This window comes from Chaetodon trifascialis, chromosome 4 (assembly GCF_039877785.1).
Source record: "Chaetodon trifascialis isolate fChaTrf1 chromosome 4, fChaTrf1.hap1, whole genome shotgun sequence".
Taxonomy (NCBI): domain Eukaryota; kingdom Metazoa; phylum Chordata; class Actinopteri; order Chaetodontiformes; family Chaetodontidae; genus Chaetodon; species Chaetodon trifascialis.
In genome coordinates this window covers 27,865,317-27,878,659 of record NC_092059.1, presented here as the reverse complement: position 1 = coordinate 27,878,659, position 13,343 = coordinate 27,865,317, and the positions used below count along the sequence as shown (strand labels likewise).

At 41.3% G+C, this 13,343-nt stretch overlaps 2 protein-coding genes across 5 annotated transcripts in view; one reads left to right on the top strand and one right to left on the bottom strand.

Moving 5' to 3' along the window:
• Positions 1–2,016: 2,016 nt before the first annotated feature.
• Positions 2,017–10,938, bottom strand: rfc4 (replication factor C (activator 1) 4). 2 transcript variants are annotated; one of them, XM_070960732.1, is made up of 11 exons: positions 10,534–10,938; positions 7,330–7,453; positions 6,861–6,939; positions 6,014–6,093; positions 5,746–5,865; positions 5,476–5,619; positions 5,267–5,387; positions 4,037–4,162; positions 3,848–3,928; positions 3,525–3,638; positions 2,017–2,473 (listed from the first exon to the last, which is right to left on the bottom strand). In XM_070960732.1, exons 2-11 carry the CDS (start codon positions 7,443–7,445, stop codon positions 2,378–2,380), a joined length of 1,077 nt encoding a protein of 358 aa, XP_070816833.1. In that variant the 5' UTR covers positions 7,446–7,453; positions 10,534–10,938; the 3' UTR covers positions 2,017–2,377. The 2 variants fall into 2 exon arrangements, with proteins under 2 accessions (XP_070816833.1, XP_070816832.1); XM_070960731.1 differs by lacking the exon at positions 10,534–10,938 and adding an exon at positions 8,452–8,668 and having other exon boundaries at positions 2,018–2,473.
• The window catches only part of mcf2l2 (MCF.2 cell line derived transforming sequence-like 2), a 130,805-nt gene continuing 127,659 nt past the window's right edge, over positions 10,198–13,343 (top strand). The window contains exon 1 of one of the 3 annotated variants that reach the window (XM_070960721.1): positions 10,198–10,620. In XM_070960721.1, the coding sequence (XP_070816822.1) occupies positions 10,542–10,620 (79 nt within the window). In that variant the 5' untranslated portion in view covers positions 10,198–10,541. The remainder of the gene's footprint in view (positions 10,621–13,343) is intronic. The other 2 variants (XM_070960716.1, XM_070960717.1) reach the window with 2 other exon arrangements.

Below are 13,343 nucleotides of genomic sequence, written 5' to 3'. Positions count from 1 at the left end.
CATAAAAAGTAAGAGTATCAGCTTGATGTACCTACAGTATCAGAAGTAAAAGTTGTAGTTGCTGTGCTACAGGTGTAGAAACCACTGGTTTAATCTGTCTTAACACTGTCTTGTATTTTAGAAACATATGTTTGTTTATGTAAAATCTCCATCTGATAACCCGCTAAGTGTAACAGTAGAAGATTTTCTACTGAAATTACATAAATTACATAAAAATTACATGAAATTACATAGAAGTACATACAGTAAAAGTTCTGCTCTCATTATTGCAATTTCTCAGGAATGCTTTGAGGGCATTTCATTGCATATAATCATTTAGTCATATAGTCATAAATGTTCACAAGGATAACCTGGTTAGATTTTGTTCAAAGGTCACTGTGTCTTCACACATTGTCACATTATGACAAAATCTTACACAAAAGTCTCACAGAATTAAAAGAAGTGATGGCATTTTATATCCAAAAGGTCAAAGGTCAGCTTATATCATAACGTTCTACAGCAACACTTTTCAGGCCATTGTTCAACACCATATTTCAGAAGGGGAGATTGTGACCATATTTCACATTTGGTCAGTTACTGAATTGGTGTCACTATTCTTGGGTGTCCACCTTCAAACTGTGCTGATTGTAAAGATCTTGTGTGCTGTCAGGTTGAAGATGTGTGAACATCCATGTTTTAGAATTTGTAGCTTCTCTGCAGCAGCATCCATATTTGAAGCATTGTAGTCGACCACAGAATCACTGGTTCTGCTGATATTGAGCTTCAGGTGATCATCATTGCACCATGTGATGAAGCTCTCTATCAGTCCTCTGTTCTCCTCTGGAAAACTCATTTCACCAAAAATACCTTTTATTAAATTCCTTCAAAGTCTTCATTACATATATATCATGATTCTGGACAGACATGGATGTAAACTGCAACTTGACTGCTTGGTGGAGGCAAACGACCAGTCTAGTTTTGACCTGTGGCGTATTAGTGCAGGGCACTGACCAGGCACAGTAGAGGGCGCTGTTTTCTGCCCTGCTAATGAGTCACAAAAAGTGACCTTCATGTGTCTTTTGTGTTCTGTTTTGTCAGGCTGGTAGGAGTGCAGAGGGTGGAATCATGGTTGATGTTGAGCAAGAGAGCAAAAAAAATCACCTTTAAAGAGCCCATAAACCCAGAGTGCTTATTCCATAAGGCAGCATACAGGAAACCAAAACTGAAAATCTCTAAGTCTGAACCCACACCCGGAAGGCGCCATGCACAGCCCGGGGATATACTTTATGGAAAAAATATACTTGTAGATGAGCATGGAAACAAGGATAACATTACTGTATCTGATCATTTTAGTTATATATTATGTTAAAAATATCTAATGCTGTGGCTCAGGGTACCATGGGATATGGCTCCACAGAAGGCCACATTCCAACGGACTCAAAGGTTAACCTGCGCACGTCACAAACATCTCAACTTGGGCCATTAACTCATCTTTAGTGTGTGCACTCACTGGCCACTTTATTAGGTACACCTGTATGATGTAATGCAAGCTCTGCCAAATGAAGATTTTATTGAGGTGATGGGGGGTGTTGGTGTTGTACTGGAGTGCATTATATTGAAAGGTGTTGTACCAGACATTGTGCAGGTAATGAAGCGGCAAGTGAGTCTATGTTGTGGCTACACAGTGGTTATGTTTCCATGGGCAGGAGTGTAAACATAGGTCACTCACATGACGTTAAGTATTCAGTCGCATGTTGTGATGTGTAGAACCTAAAACGCTGTTTAACCCAGTTTACATGCTGACAAATAACCGGCGTTGTCAGAAATCTCCACTTTGGCAGGTGTTTTTAAAAATGATCGTTTTCCGTGAAAAAAACTCTGTTTGCGTGTAAACAAGAGGCAGTGAGCATTATATCTGTCTGTGGATTGAACAATGCACCATAAAACACCATAAAACACCATAAAACAATTAAATTGCCATACACATTTGTAAGTCTTTTCTAATCATGAGCAATGATTTCAAGGAACTGACACTGAAAACATACAAAAAACTATTTATTACGTTCCAACCTGCAAAAAGTGCACAAAGATCTGGTGGTGAGTAGTTACAGGAATGAAAGGGAACAAAGAGACACCTGATGGCTGATTTGACAGGAAGTGATTTTGAGCGCATCTTCACATGCTTGTGTCTTATTTACTGAAATGAAGTGCAGGGAGACTGCTTCTGATTAAAGACAGCAAGAAACACAACAGCTCTGGTCTCTCACCACCGTCATCTGGTATCCACCGGTCGTCTCAAACGAAGTCTGAACACACTGCTGTATGTGAGTGAAGGGCTGATGTGTCAGGAAGCAGCTGACGTACCCCTCCTGGGGAGCAGATGCTGCTTCCTGGTGTTTTAGTTGTTCTGGGAGGCCTGCTGCATGATGACTGAACACAGACTCAGCATCTGCAGGTACTCATCTGCACCGTCTGACAGGCACTTACTCACAACCTGAAGCAGAGAGAAAACACAAGCACAAACCGTTTTAAGAAGGACATTACCTTCAACATGGCGTATCAAAGTGTATTATGGCATAATAAACACAATCAGTGAAATGAATAGAAAGAAATCCATAGAAATCCACTGTCACTACAGGGCACCTGATGTTTAATTACAGACTGTTGTTTTGCTTTATGTTTAATCACTTAAATATTTACACATATTTCTTAACATGTATGGAGTAGTAAACACAAAGTCTGAAAGAAATGCAGTCTTGTGGAATGACATCGATATAAAACGCGGCACATCTGCCTCCACATTAAAAGCCACACAGCAGTTTATTGATAATCTGTCAAACATATCTGTATAAACTCTTCATTCCATTTGTGTCTTCCAGTTGCTTTTGAAGGCTTGTCAGTGAATCGTATGTGAATCTAATCATAAATAGCAGTCGTTAAACTCAAACACGGGGCGATGTTACAATGGTTTGTGAGGTGAAAATCACGATGGAACACCACTGCCCAATCACAAGTGACTCCAACAACTCCATTCACATCTCTAATTTAACCTTATTGACTTAATGGTTTGGAACCAGGACTTTACATATTTGAATCAAAAATGTAAAATGCACCAAGTTTAGTCTCTCCACCTTATTATTTCAGTGTGACAGACCGTTTGGTCAACATGAAGGTAGATCGAGGTAACAGATTAGATTTTGTATCGGCAGATACTCAACGTTAAAAGGACTTTTCTTCACACATTTGCATTTGAATATAAGTGATTACGCATTCGTCTCTACATTTACCACCATTACTTGCTGATACTGAAACACACAGGTCTGTAAAGTGAGCGTAAAACCTGATCCATCCATCAATCATTCCAGCTGTGTCTTTGTCAATCGACAGTCTGAAAAAACTTATGCTTCTGCTCCTCAAGCTTGATAATCATATTTAAGAAAAGTGTAATAATTTGTCATCACTGCACTCATGACTGTTACAATATTAGTTTAAAAGTTAAACGGGAGCCAGAAGTCTTTCCCTGGCGCTCCATCAGAATCACTTACCGCCATCTTCTCTGTGATGGCTGACTTCTGCTTGTCACTCAGGTCCTGCTCGATGATCGACTCATGGAGCTGACTCAGGATCTGTGTGGCTGCATAGCCTTCATCCACCATGTTCTGACAGAGGACACATTCGGCATGTGAGAATGTGACATTATATGGAGTGAGGGAAGCCAGTGCAACACACACTCACTGCATGTCAACGTCAGGGAAAATGTGTTCTTTGCTTTTCATCGTTAATTACTGACATGAAATTTTCAGCCTAAAATATCACAATAATAAACTTGTGCATGTCAGAGAAAGAGCCAACATGTCAGAACACCTACCTTGACTGCAACCTCCAGTTTCTCAAATGTTCCTTTAAAGCAGATCTGGAGCAAGTTGTCAATCATCTTGGGAGGGACGACCTATAAGAGAGCACAACAACAGAGTGACATGGCTGGAATACAGTAAAACAAGCTTTCAGGGTGTTTTAACGACATGCTTCTCCTCCATGACACAGAAGTACGTCTCACCCCGGCTATTTCAGTGATGGCTTGCTCTGTGATCTGCTTGTCCACGCTGAGGCGTGCAGCGCTCTGCAGGAAGGTGATGGCTTTCCGCAGGTCTCCGTCTGACACCCTCACCAAAGCTGCTATACTCTAAATGAACACAAACAGTCATCACACCCTGACCTCGACAGCTGCTATCTGTTCCATCAGACAGTCTTCCAAGTGTTGAACAACATGGCTGAAATGCATTGTGTGCTGGCCAGGTGCTGTCAGCTGTAGATAAACACACTCCCCAACACTGTTTCATTGGACTAAAAGATCAAATCAACAGAACCAGGCAGGATGCCCATTAAAACATATCATTTGAAACATCTGAGAGAGAATGGCCGCTCTTTCATTCCCACTCTGTGCCCTGAGTGCCTAACTTGGGCTGAGTGGGTCCAATCTCTGACTGACCATCGACTGCTGGACAGCTCTCACAAATGAAAGCTTCATCCCAAATCCCTGTCATCCATGCTGACTAGAAGCAGGGTTTCTGTTATAGTTAGATGTCAAAATATTCTGGTTAATTAAGAGTGTATTTCAACCAACGTGGACTTGGTGCTCACTGCTGGAACAGTGAAAAGATGATTGTTTGGTGAGTTTTATTTTGTGTCTGTTGAGTTTGAATAAAGTATGTTTACAATGATAAAATGACTGTTTGGCATCTTGTAACAGCTCTTTCTGGATAAACAAAAAGGATCTCACCCTTTAACAAAAGTGTGTCTGTGGGGATTCTTTCCATAATGCTGTCAGACACAGAATAACAACTTTCAGTGGATGAACACTGACATGTGCAAACGCCCGGAGGGATTACAGTGCAACCCATTTCATGGCTGCAGGCTGCAGCGCTGTCACTCAATACTGGACCAGTTTCAAAAACTGCTGTCTCCATTAGGCACTTAGAAAAACATGGGAAACAGGGTGCAGAACCACAGATCATATTTGACCAGACTTTCTCTCACTTGTCCAGGACACTGAAGTCTTCCAGGACACAACTGAACGGAGACATCCAGTCCAGCATGCTCCTCAGTGTAACATTAACCAGTTAGTTATCAGTTAAAGGTTGTCGGGCTATCGAACACAAAATTAACCGGGACTGACATCCTGAATTTGGACCAAATGAACCGAACTACAGGCGTGCCAGAAATCTTAAACATTTCTTCCAGGTATAAACTCCAGCAACACTTTCTAATCATCTTCTTTCTCTCTTACCTCTGTGGTGTACTTGAGCTTCTCCTTCTCACAGATCTCCAGCAGGCGCTCTTGTTGGATTTGATTGGCTAGAGGTTTGAATCGAAACTTGGAACATCTGGAGGTCAGAGGCTCAATGATCCTGGAGGCGGCACAGACACACAGCAGGATCAGCATCTGTCACACACAGGGTGTGTTTAAGTGTTGATGACTGTGATAAGTCAGCTGACCTGCTGATGTAGTTACAGATGAGGCAGAAGCGGGTGGTGCGGGACTCCTTCTCCATGGTCCGCCTGAGAGCAGCCTGAGCCGGAGCAGTCATGGAGTCCGCCTCATCCAGGATGATGATCTTGAAAGGAGGACACGACTTTCCGCTACAAATACAGCCAAACACAGTGACTGTGAGCTTTAGCAACAGTTTGGAATGTACTGACTGACAGAAGCATCTTGAACTGTTCACTACATTCAGCACATATGTGACGCACTCAATGCTGACTCACTCTTGGCGAGTTCCAGCCACGGTGAGCTGAGCAAAGGTCTTGACCTTCTCTCTGATGACCTGGATGCCTCGCTCATCAGAGGCATTGAGCTCCAGAACCCTCTGTCGGTACAGCTCTGGACTGGAGGGGGGACAGTGGAGGAGGACAGGATACAAGAGGACAAGTCGTAAACAGAAAACAGGTTAAAAAAAAAAAAAAAAAAAAAAAAAAAAAAAAAGGTATACAGAAACCTCTTCTTCTGAACCAACCAATATCAACATTCACTCACCCATAAAGTTCTCTGGCAGCAGCTAAGATGGTGGAGGTTTTTCCTGTTCCAGGAGGGCCATAGAACAGCAGGTTAGGAAGCTGCAATCAAAACACAACTAGAGTTATTGCCTTGGTGTCAAGTCACCAGCTGAGGTGACAGTGACCTTGACCTTTGACCACCAAAATGTGATCAGTTCAGCCTCGAGTCCAAGTGAACGTCTGTGCTGAATTTGAAGAAATTCCTTGCTTTGTTCAGACAACACAGAAATACTGCATGATTTAGCTGATGTTTGTCTCTGCACTGCTTTTGTGAGTACTAATTTCATTTCTTTTATTTATCAACTGCCTTTATATTGTTGCGATATTTCTGCTTTTCTGTGATATTGTTATCAAGAGTGTTTTTCTTGAAGGAAAAGCACAAAGGAAGAAAAGTACATATACAACTATGAAAAAAGAAACAAACCATCACATGTTAAATCTGTTGTCTATAGAGGAAACAATGCCCAAAATTGTTTTGCTATTTATTATTACTGGAACGACTTGCTGGCTACAGACATTTCAGAACCACACAATGTTGAAAACATCTGGATGGCTTTTGTGTAACTTGGGTGAACGAACTTTTAAATACATTTTAAATCAGGAATTCCTCTGAAGTTCATTAAGATGTATGTGCTGCCCACTCTGATCATCTATATGCTGCAATTAGTTTTGCTGTCAGTCATGCCTGCAGCTACAGAGTTAATGGAGGTGTCAGAACAGGTCATTCCTGCTCTATAAACATCTTTCTTTAGGGTGATACTCCTGGGACACAGGGCTGACTGTCCAATAATGACATGTAAAAGCCATTGGAAGAGCCTGATACTTACATCCGCTCCTTGCAGAGACTTCTTCAGCACTGATACCACCTCCTCCTGAAAGGCCACTTCATCCACACACTTCGGCCTGCTGCAAAAATAAAGCCTGTTAATATTTATTTAACATGTTAAGGCACAAATTAATTACACATTTGAAATAGCCTTACAAAGGTACTCATTATCAGTACAGATTATGTGCACTTTATTAGGCTCACCGGTACAATTCAATATAATTCAATACAACGGTACTCACATAACATCCATCATTAGGAAGCTCATAATGTTCCGTTTTTGGTGACATTGTTGCAAATGTTACACACGAGTGAGCAGAATATTTAAAACACCTCTCAGTATAATGCAGTCCAGCTCAACACCACCACCAAAAGCTATGACCAGAGTGCCAAAACATGAACCAACACCTCCAGAACAGCGTCAACACCATAGCACACTGAACATTACAGGCTTTGTGGATCACACTTACTACTTTTCTACCCAAGGAATGGCCTTGGCTTTCTTCTCCGTACTGGGCCCTGCTGCTGCCTTGTCTTTCTGAGGTCTCGTAGTCTGAACAGTTGCTCCTTTCAAAAAGGCCTGCATGACGCCTCCTGATTTTGGTAAATTAGAAGAGAAAAGAATAAAGAATATATGTATATATATATTCTATAAAAACAAAATATATATACCGAGAAACTATAAGTATACACAAAACATAGCAAACAACAGATAATAAAAAGAGCATTTACAAAGAGTATATACAGAAGAATGTGCTTGTATATTGAAGGGAGGAGTTGTACAGCTTGAAAACAGTCACACACATATTACAAAGTTGCAGCAAAGAGCTTCCCTTGAACGCAATGTCTGGAATATTAGATGGTTTATCAGATGGGTCAAACAACTGGACCACTCGGGACTGAAAAATGTCCCTGTTGCACTCAGGAGGCTCAGACTCCTGATAATGACCTCATTTGTCTGTGATTAAACCAACAGGAGAAATTGAGAACACAGACAAAGTGTCAAATATAATTACCAACTTTGTAATAAGCACAACGCCACTACAGTACATGTGATGCCAACATGAGACCCGGCATGCTTCAGTGGCAAACTCCATACAACAATTTGATCATTATAAATAATACCATCAGTTAGTTTCCTGTAATACACAACATCTGCAACCCATTTCCTAGCTCGTTATTCAGACAGTAACGTTAGTGGTTGATATCGAACAGTAAGCTGGAATTGAGTTCAGAAAAGTTTATAGATCACTTTCTCCGAGGTGTATAACTTAGCCATCTTAAGTTAGATAAAAGCTCCGTTTCTGATCGAAGTTTGGCAGTCACTGGGCTACTAGCTTCCCTCAACAATGAGAATCAATGCTGTTCAGTTATATGCTACAATGTTGTAATTTAGCATTAAAATGGCAATTATTGACATAGCTGCAATGGAATAAACTATAGCTGACGTTATATATCATAATAACTTGCTAACACAAAACAACAATTAGCCATTTTCAGCAAGCAGTGCTGGCCTGTTTACTATCAGCTAACAGCATTAACGTTAGCCAACTGTTAGCGGCTGCTTCAGCAGATGGACGCATCGCACTTACTTTATGTATGAACGCTGTTAAGACGAACCTAAATATCCCACAGTCGAAGTGCCTGCGTGCCAAAACCTAACAGAGATATTTCTTTTGATAACTTTTGTCTCAGCGTCCAGCAGAGTCTGCTGACATGAGGAACGACAGCAGTATCTTCCCGCTCTGGCGAAGAAAACAACTTCCGGTGACGACATTTCATGTCTTCCAATCAGACGCTGCGGATGCTGGAGGTGGTCCTTCCCCTTCTCCCTCACCTCGCTCACGTCTCCTCCCATCCTGTTCGCTTCTTTTTTCTGCCCTCCTCTCTCGTTTTCTCCTCTCCTCTCTTGTTTCCTCCTCTCCTCTCTTACCTTCCCTAAATGTTTCTCTTCTCATATTACGCTACTTTGTTAATACTTATTTGTTATATTCCAGATTTTGAATTGTATGCTAAGACTGAGAAAGAAACAGTCGCATTTTTGCCCGCTATTTATGAATTTGTAATTTCCCAAAAATAAATCCACTATAAGCCTACTGGACAGCGTATACATTTCCTAGGATTATGCTCTGCTTTGTCTGCCAGCTGCTGCCTCTGTCATTGAAAGCCTTCAGTAGGGCCTGTAATTGGCTGGCAGGGTGAGGCTGAGTGCAGACGTCTCTGACTAATGGTCGTCTCCCAGGCAATTTCCACTGTCCCAGGAGCCATGGGCTCGTGGAGATATGCTAATGTCCCTGCCTGCCATTGTTTGCTTCAATCAAAACGTGGAACGGGATCAGCAGAGTTTCCTCTGGTAGAACTGAATGAACTCAGACAGGCCAAGCATGAATGACGAATGATGGGTGGAGGCTATTGATTTGTTTTGTTTGAGCTCTCCAGAGATAGTGATTGTGAAATCAGAGATTCTTAGTACAGATACATTTAGTCACTAAATAAAGCTTTCAATATTGATCAAGGTTAAATCCAGTGAAAATCAGGGAATATTTCAGCTTGAAGATCAGTCAATGTTCCACTCGCTCCAGTCCATGTGCAGCCTAGCTCCAGGCACCAGGATTTCTCTCTTAGACCTATTAACCCCCACCCCATCCATCCACCCTCCCCTGTGTTTCTGTGTCTCTCCCTCCGCCCTGGAGGCAGGTATAACAGTCCTCTGATTCGTTTTCTCTCTTTGTGACTCAGCTTCTTTATTAGAGCAAACAGAGCATCATCAAAGCAGCAGCAGCAGCAGCAGCAGCAGCAGCAGCAGCAGCAGCAGCAGCAGTGCCTTCCTACCCAGAACCTGAAGAGTGTCTTCAGTGGACTCACAAAAAATGTACATTTTCAATTTTTCCCTTTTTTCCTAACTGCCATAGGAGCATCCTTTCTTTTTCTTAGGTTTGGAATTTTTTGGAATGTCATTTTCTTTATTAACTTGGAGGCTTATTCTTTGTGAATCTGTTTGGCCGCGTGTTGAAGAGGACTGAAAAACTGGTGTTTTGTTGTTATATAGCTTATAGATTTACAGACAAACTGGCTCTTATTTGTAATGATCTTGTCGGTTTTTCACTTACTACCTAGTTTGCTGACTGACAGGCTGACAAACTGTCTCTTTTGTTCACTGCCTGACTGACTGACTGACTGACTGTGGTGTTTATTGTCTGGTTGACTGGTTGACAAATTAAGTTGCTATTTTGTTCACTAAACACAGGGTGACTGCTTATTTTATTCACTGATTGGCTGAGTGAGCTACTTACTGTTTTATTTCCTGACTGGCTGTCTTTGTCATTTCACATGTGTCCAGCTAAAAGCCTGACTATTTTATTCCCAGGCTTACTATTTTGCTGACTGGCTGGGAGTGGCATCATCATTGTCATCCTCAGGCTCTGTGATTGTTTGGATTTTGAGCAGCTGTGATGAAGGAGAGGGGAGGCTCGACATAAGAAAAATTAAAGAATTAGAAACAAGAAGCAGCAGAGAGAACAGAGGAGAAAAAAACCTCAGAGGAGAAATTGGATCACAGAGGAAGAGAACGGGAGATTGTTGTGGAAGGAAGGGTGACGAGAGGAGGCGTGGCAGTGGAGAGAGAGAGAGGGAGAGCTGCGAAAGAGAAGGGGAGGAGAGTGGATACGACCTACACCCTGAGATGCTGTGCTGGCTGAGAGAAGACGAGATGTCGGTCCAAGAGCTTCTACAGAGGGTGCAGTGTGTCATCACTCATGTCGGTAAGTTGTCACATTCGTCTCCTTTTTTCCCCTCATCTTCCTCTTCATATATCACACTTTCAGATGGTTAGAATGAGAAGAGCTTTTCTTTTCACGAGGATCTCCTCTGGGATACGATAGAGGCGTCTTTTCTTGGAGAATCTCCCTGTTGTTCGTTGTAGTGTGTGGTGGAAGATGTGTTATAAGGTTGTATCTTCTTCTTGAAATGCTTGAATCAGTTGAAAATGTGATGAGAAGCAGAGCAGATGAAAGAGAGGCTGGGAATTTCCATCCTCTCATCAGGACCACTGAGTGCAGATGGATGCAGAGGGATGCTCTGCACATGGGCAGAAGAGAAACTATGTCGTCAGGATACAACAGGGGAGTCATTGAGCTTGACCACTATTGGTTTTTCTGGAGTCATCAGCATAAAAATATATCTAACTGGGGTCATGTCATTGTTTAGGCTATCCAGTATTTCTCTATTCTGCAGCATACATTAATTGTTCATGAGATTCGGGTTGATGTTTGATTCATCTGACTGAGTATTTGCTGACACCAGGATCTTGTTTTATTTTGAATGATTTACTAGAATACAATTGCAGTAAAAATCCTGCGCATATAGTGCCTTTAATATGATTAGGGCTTTTAATACTATCATTAGTGTAATTATGTGTCACAGTCTATGCTTGGAAATAACTAGCAATCTCATTAGCACCCAGGAATCCCGTCTTTTATTTACAAGACCATACACGATATATTTACCATCTTACATGAGTATTAGCTACTTCTGTTTTCTATGCTGTATCATCTTTTCTCCACCTTTTTTGCTCTCTCCCTCCATCTATTATTTGCTCTTTTTTCTGTCCTTGTCACTTTTCTCCCTTGCTCATTTTTCCCCTCCTTTGCATCCCCTCTGCATCTGTACCATCCCTCCATCCTTTTTTTCTGCCTCCCCGTCATCTCCCTTTCCACCCTTCTCCTCTGCTTCCTCTGCTCCGTCCATCCTATTTCTTCCTCCTCTTTTCCCATTCTGCATCCGGGTTATTTCCTCGGCTGGTGGGGAAGTAGGTTAATGTGCCACGCTGGAGACTAGCACACAGCATCCTCCATCACTGCACTTCCTGCATCGCTTTGTAGCACTGTAGTGATAGGGGGGCGGAGGAGGGCTTGTGCAGTGTTACCATAGAAACTGAGCTATCTTGTGCCATGCGAGGGGTCCAGAATTGATATATTGGGACCCAGGCTCACATGGGATAAAAGTGTTTGGTGCATCTGCGGCTGCTCAAAGGTGTTGATTAGACTGGATTTGTTAAAATCTACCTATATATTTCTCACTTATAGTGTCATCTTGACAAACCTCCTTGTCATATTTCATATTCATATTTTCATATTTCAAGCCACATATGATACACTGATTTCTTTTTCCAAATCCTTATTTTCCACACTAGTCTTTTCATACAGTCTTGATAAGTATGCACACTACCTTTCACTTACATATTGCTTGTGTATGGGACAGTGAAAAGCCTGTGCATCTTCAGTGCAGTAGTTGTCATTTTATCATATGACCTTCATCAGCAGATAGTATGGAACTGTAAGTGTTCAAATTTCATTTCCTTTCCCCATGTTTTGTTCAAAGTATAGTTCTTTTTAGACCTTGAGAACTGTGGAAATCTCACCACTTTTCCATTTAGTAGGTGTTCTTTTTTTTTTTTTAGATGTTCTGGGTCAAATGTTTCAGAGCAGCTAAACAAAAAAGTGCTTCAAAAAATCTAATAATGGAAATTGTATACATCTACAGTTCCATGAGAAATGCCATCTGCTGTCATGCAATTTTGTGTGATGTGATCGAAAGCTCTCAAACTGCCACTAAATGCATCTAGTAGTATTCACATAGTTTCGGTCAGGTCAAGAAAAGTCTAATTTTATCTATATAGCCCAAAGTCAACAAATCACAATTAGCCTCACAAAGCTTTACAATCTGTATCTCATATGACACCCTCTGTCCTCAGAACCTTGATTCAGATAAGTGGGACTGGAGGTGAGAGGATAGATAGATAGATAGATAGATAGATAGATAGATAGATAGATAGATAGATAGATAGATAGATAGATAGATAGATAGATAGATAGATAGATAGATAGATAGATAGATAGATAGATAGATAGAGCAAGATTAGAGAAATGCAGTGTTTATGAGAAGGTTACAAGGTTACAAAGGTTACACTTTGATTTCTCATCAGCAGGACAATGTGGTGAATACATATTATGTATTAGAGTTAAGAGATTAAAAGACTAGTTACCCACTACCCACCAAAAGGATAATGTTAACATGTTAACAAGTGTGAAGTTTGGATTAATCAAATAATAAGCACTAAGTGCAAGTTAAAGTGAAGAAATTAGATTTTGGATTTTAAAGCATCAATGGAGACATATTGTCAGCAGAGAAGTTCAGAGGGAGGGAGCATGATAGGAAAAGGCTCTGCGGTCAGTGGACTTCTTTTGACTGTGGGGACAGAAGGGAACCCTGTATTCTGATAGCGTAATACACAGGATGAGAAACAAAGTATGATGAGGTCAGACAGATATGAAAGGGCAAGCCCATTTACACTTTTGTAAGTCATCAGAAGCACCTTAAAGTCTGATCTGACATGAATGGGAAGCCAATGAAGTAAAAGTGAAAGACAACACCAAGATGGCTGCTAAACTTTGACAAATCACACGATTGTTAAAGTCACTGTTAC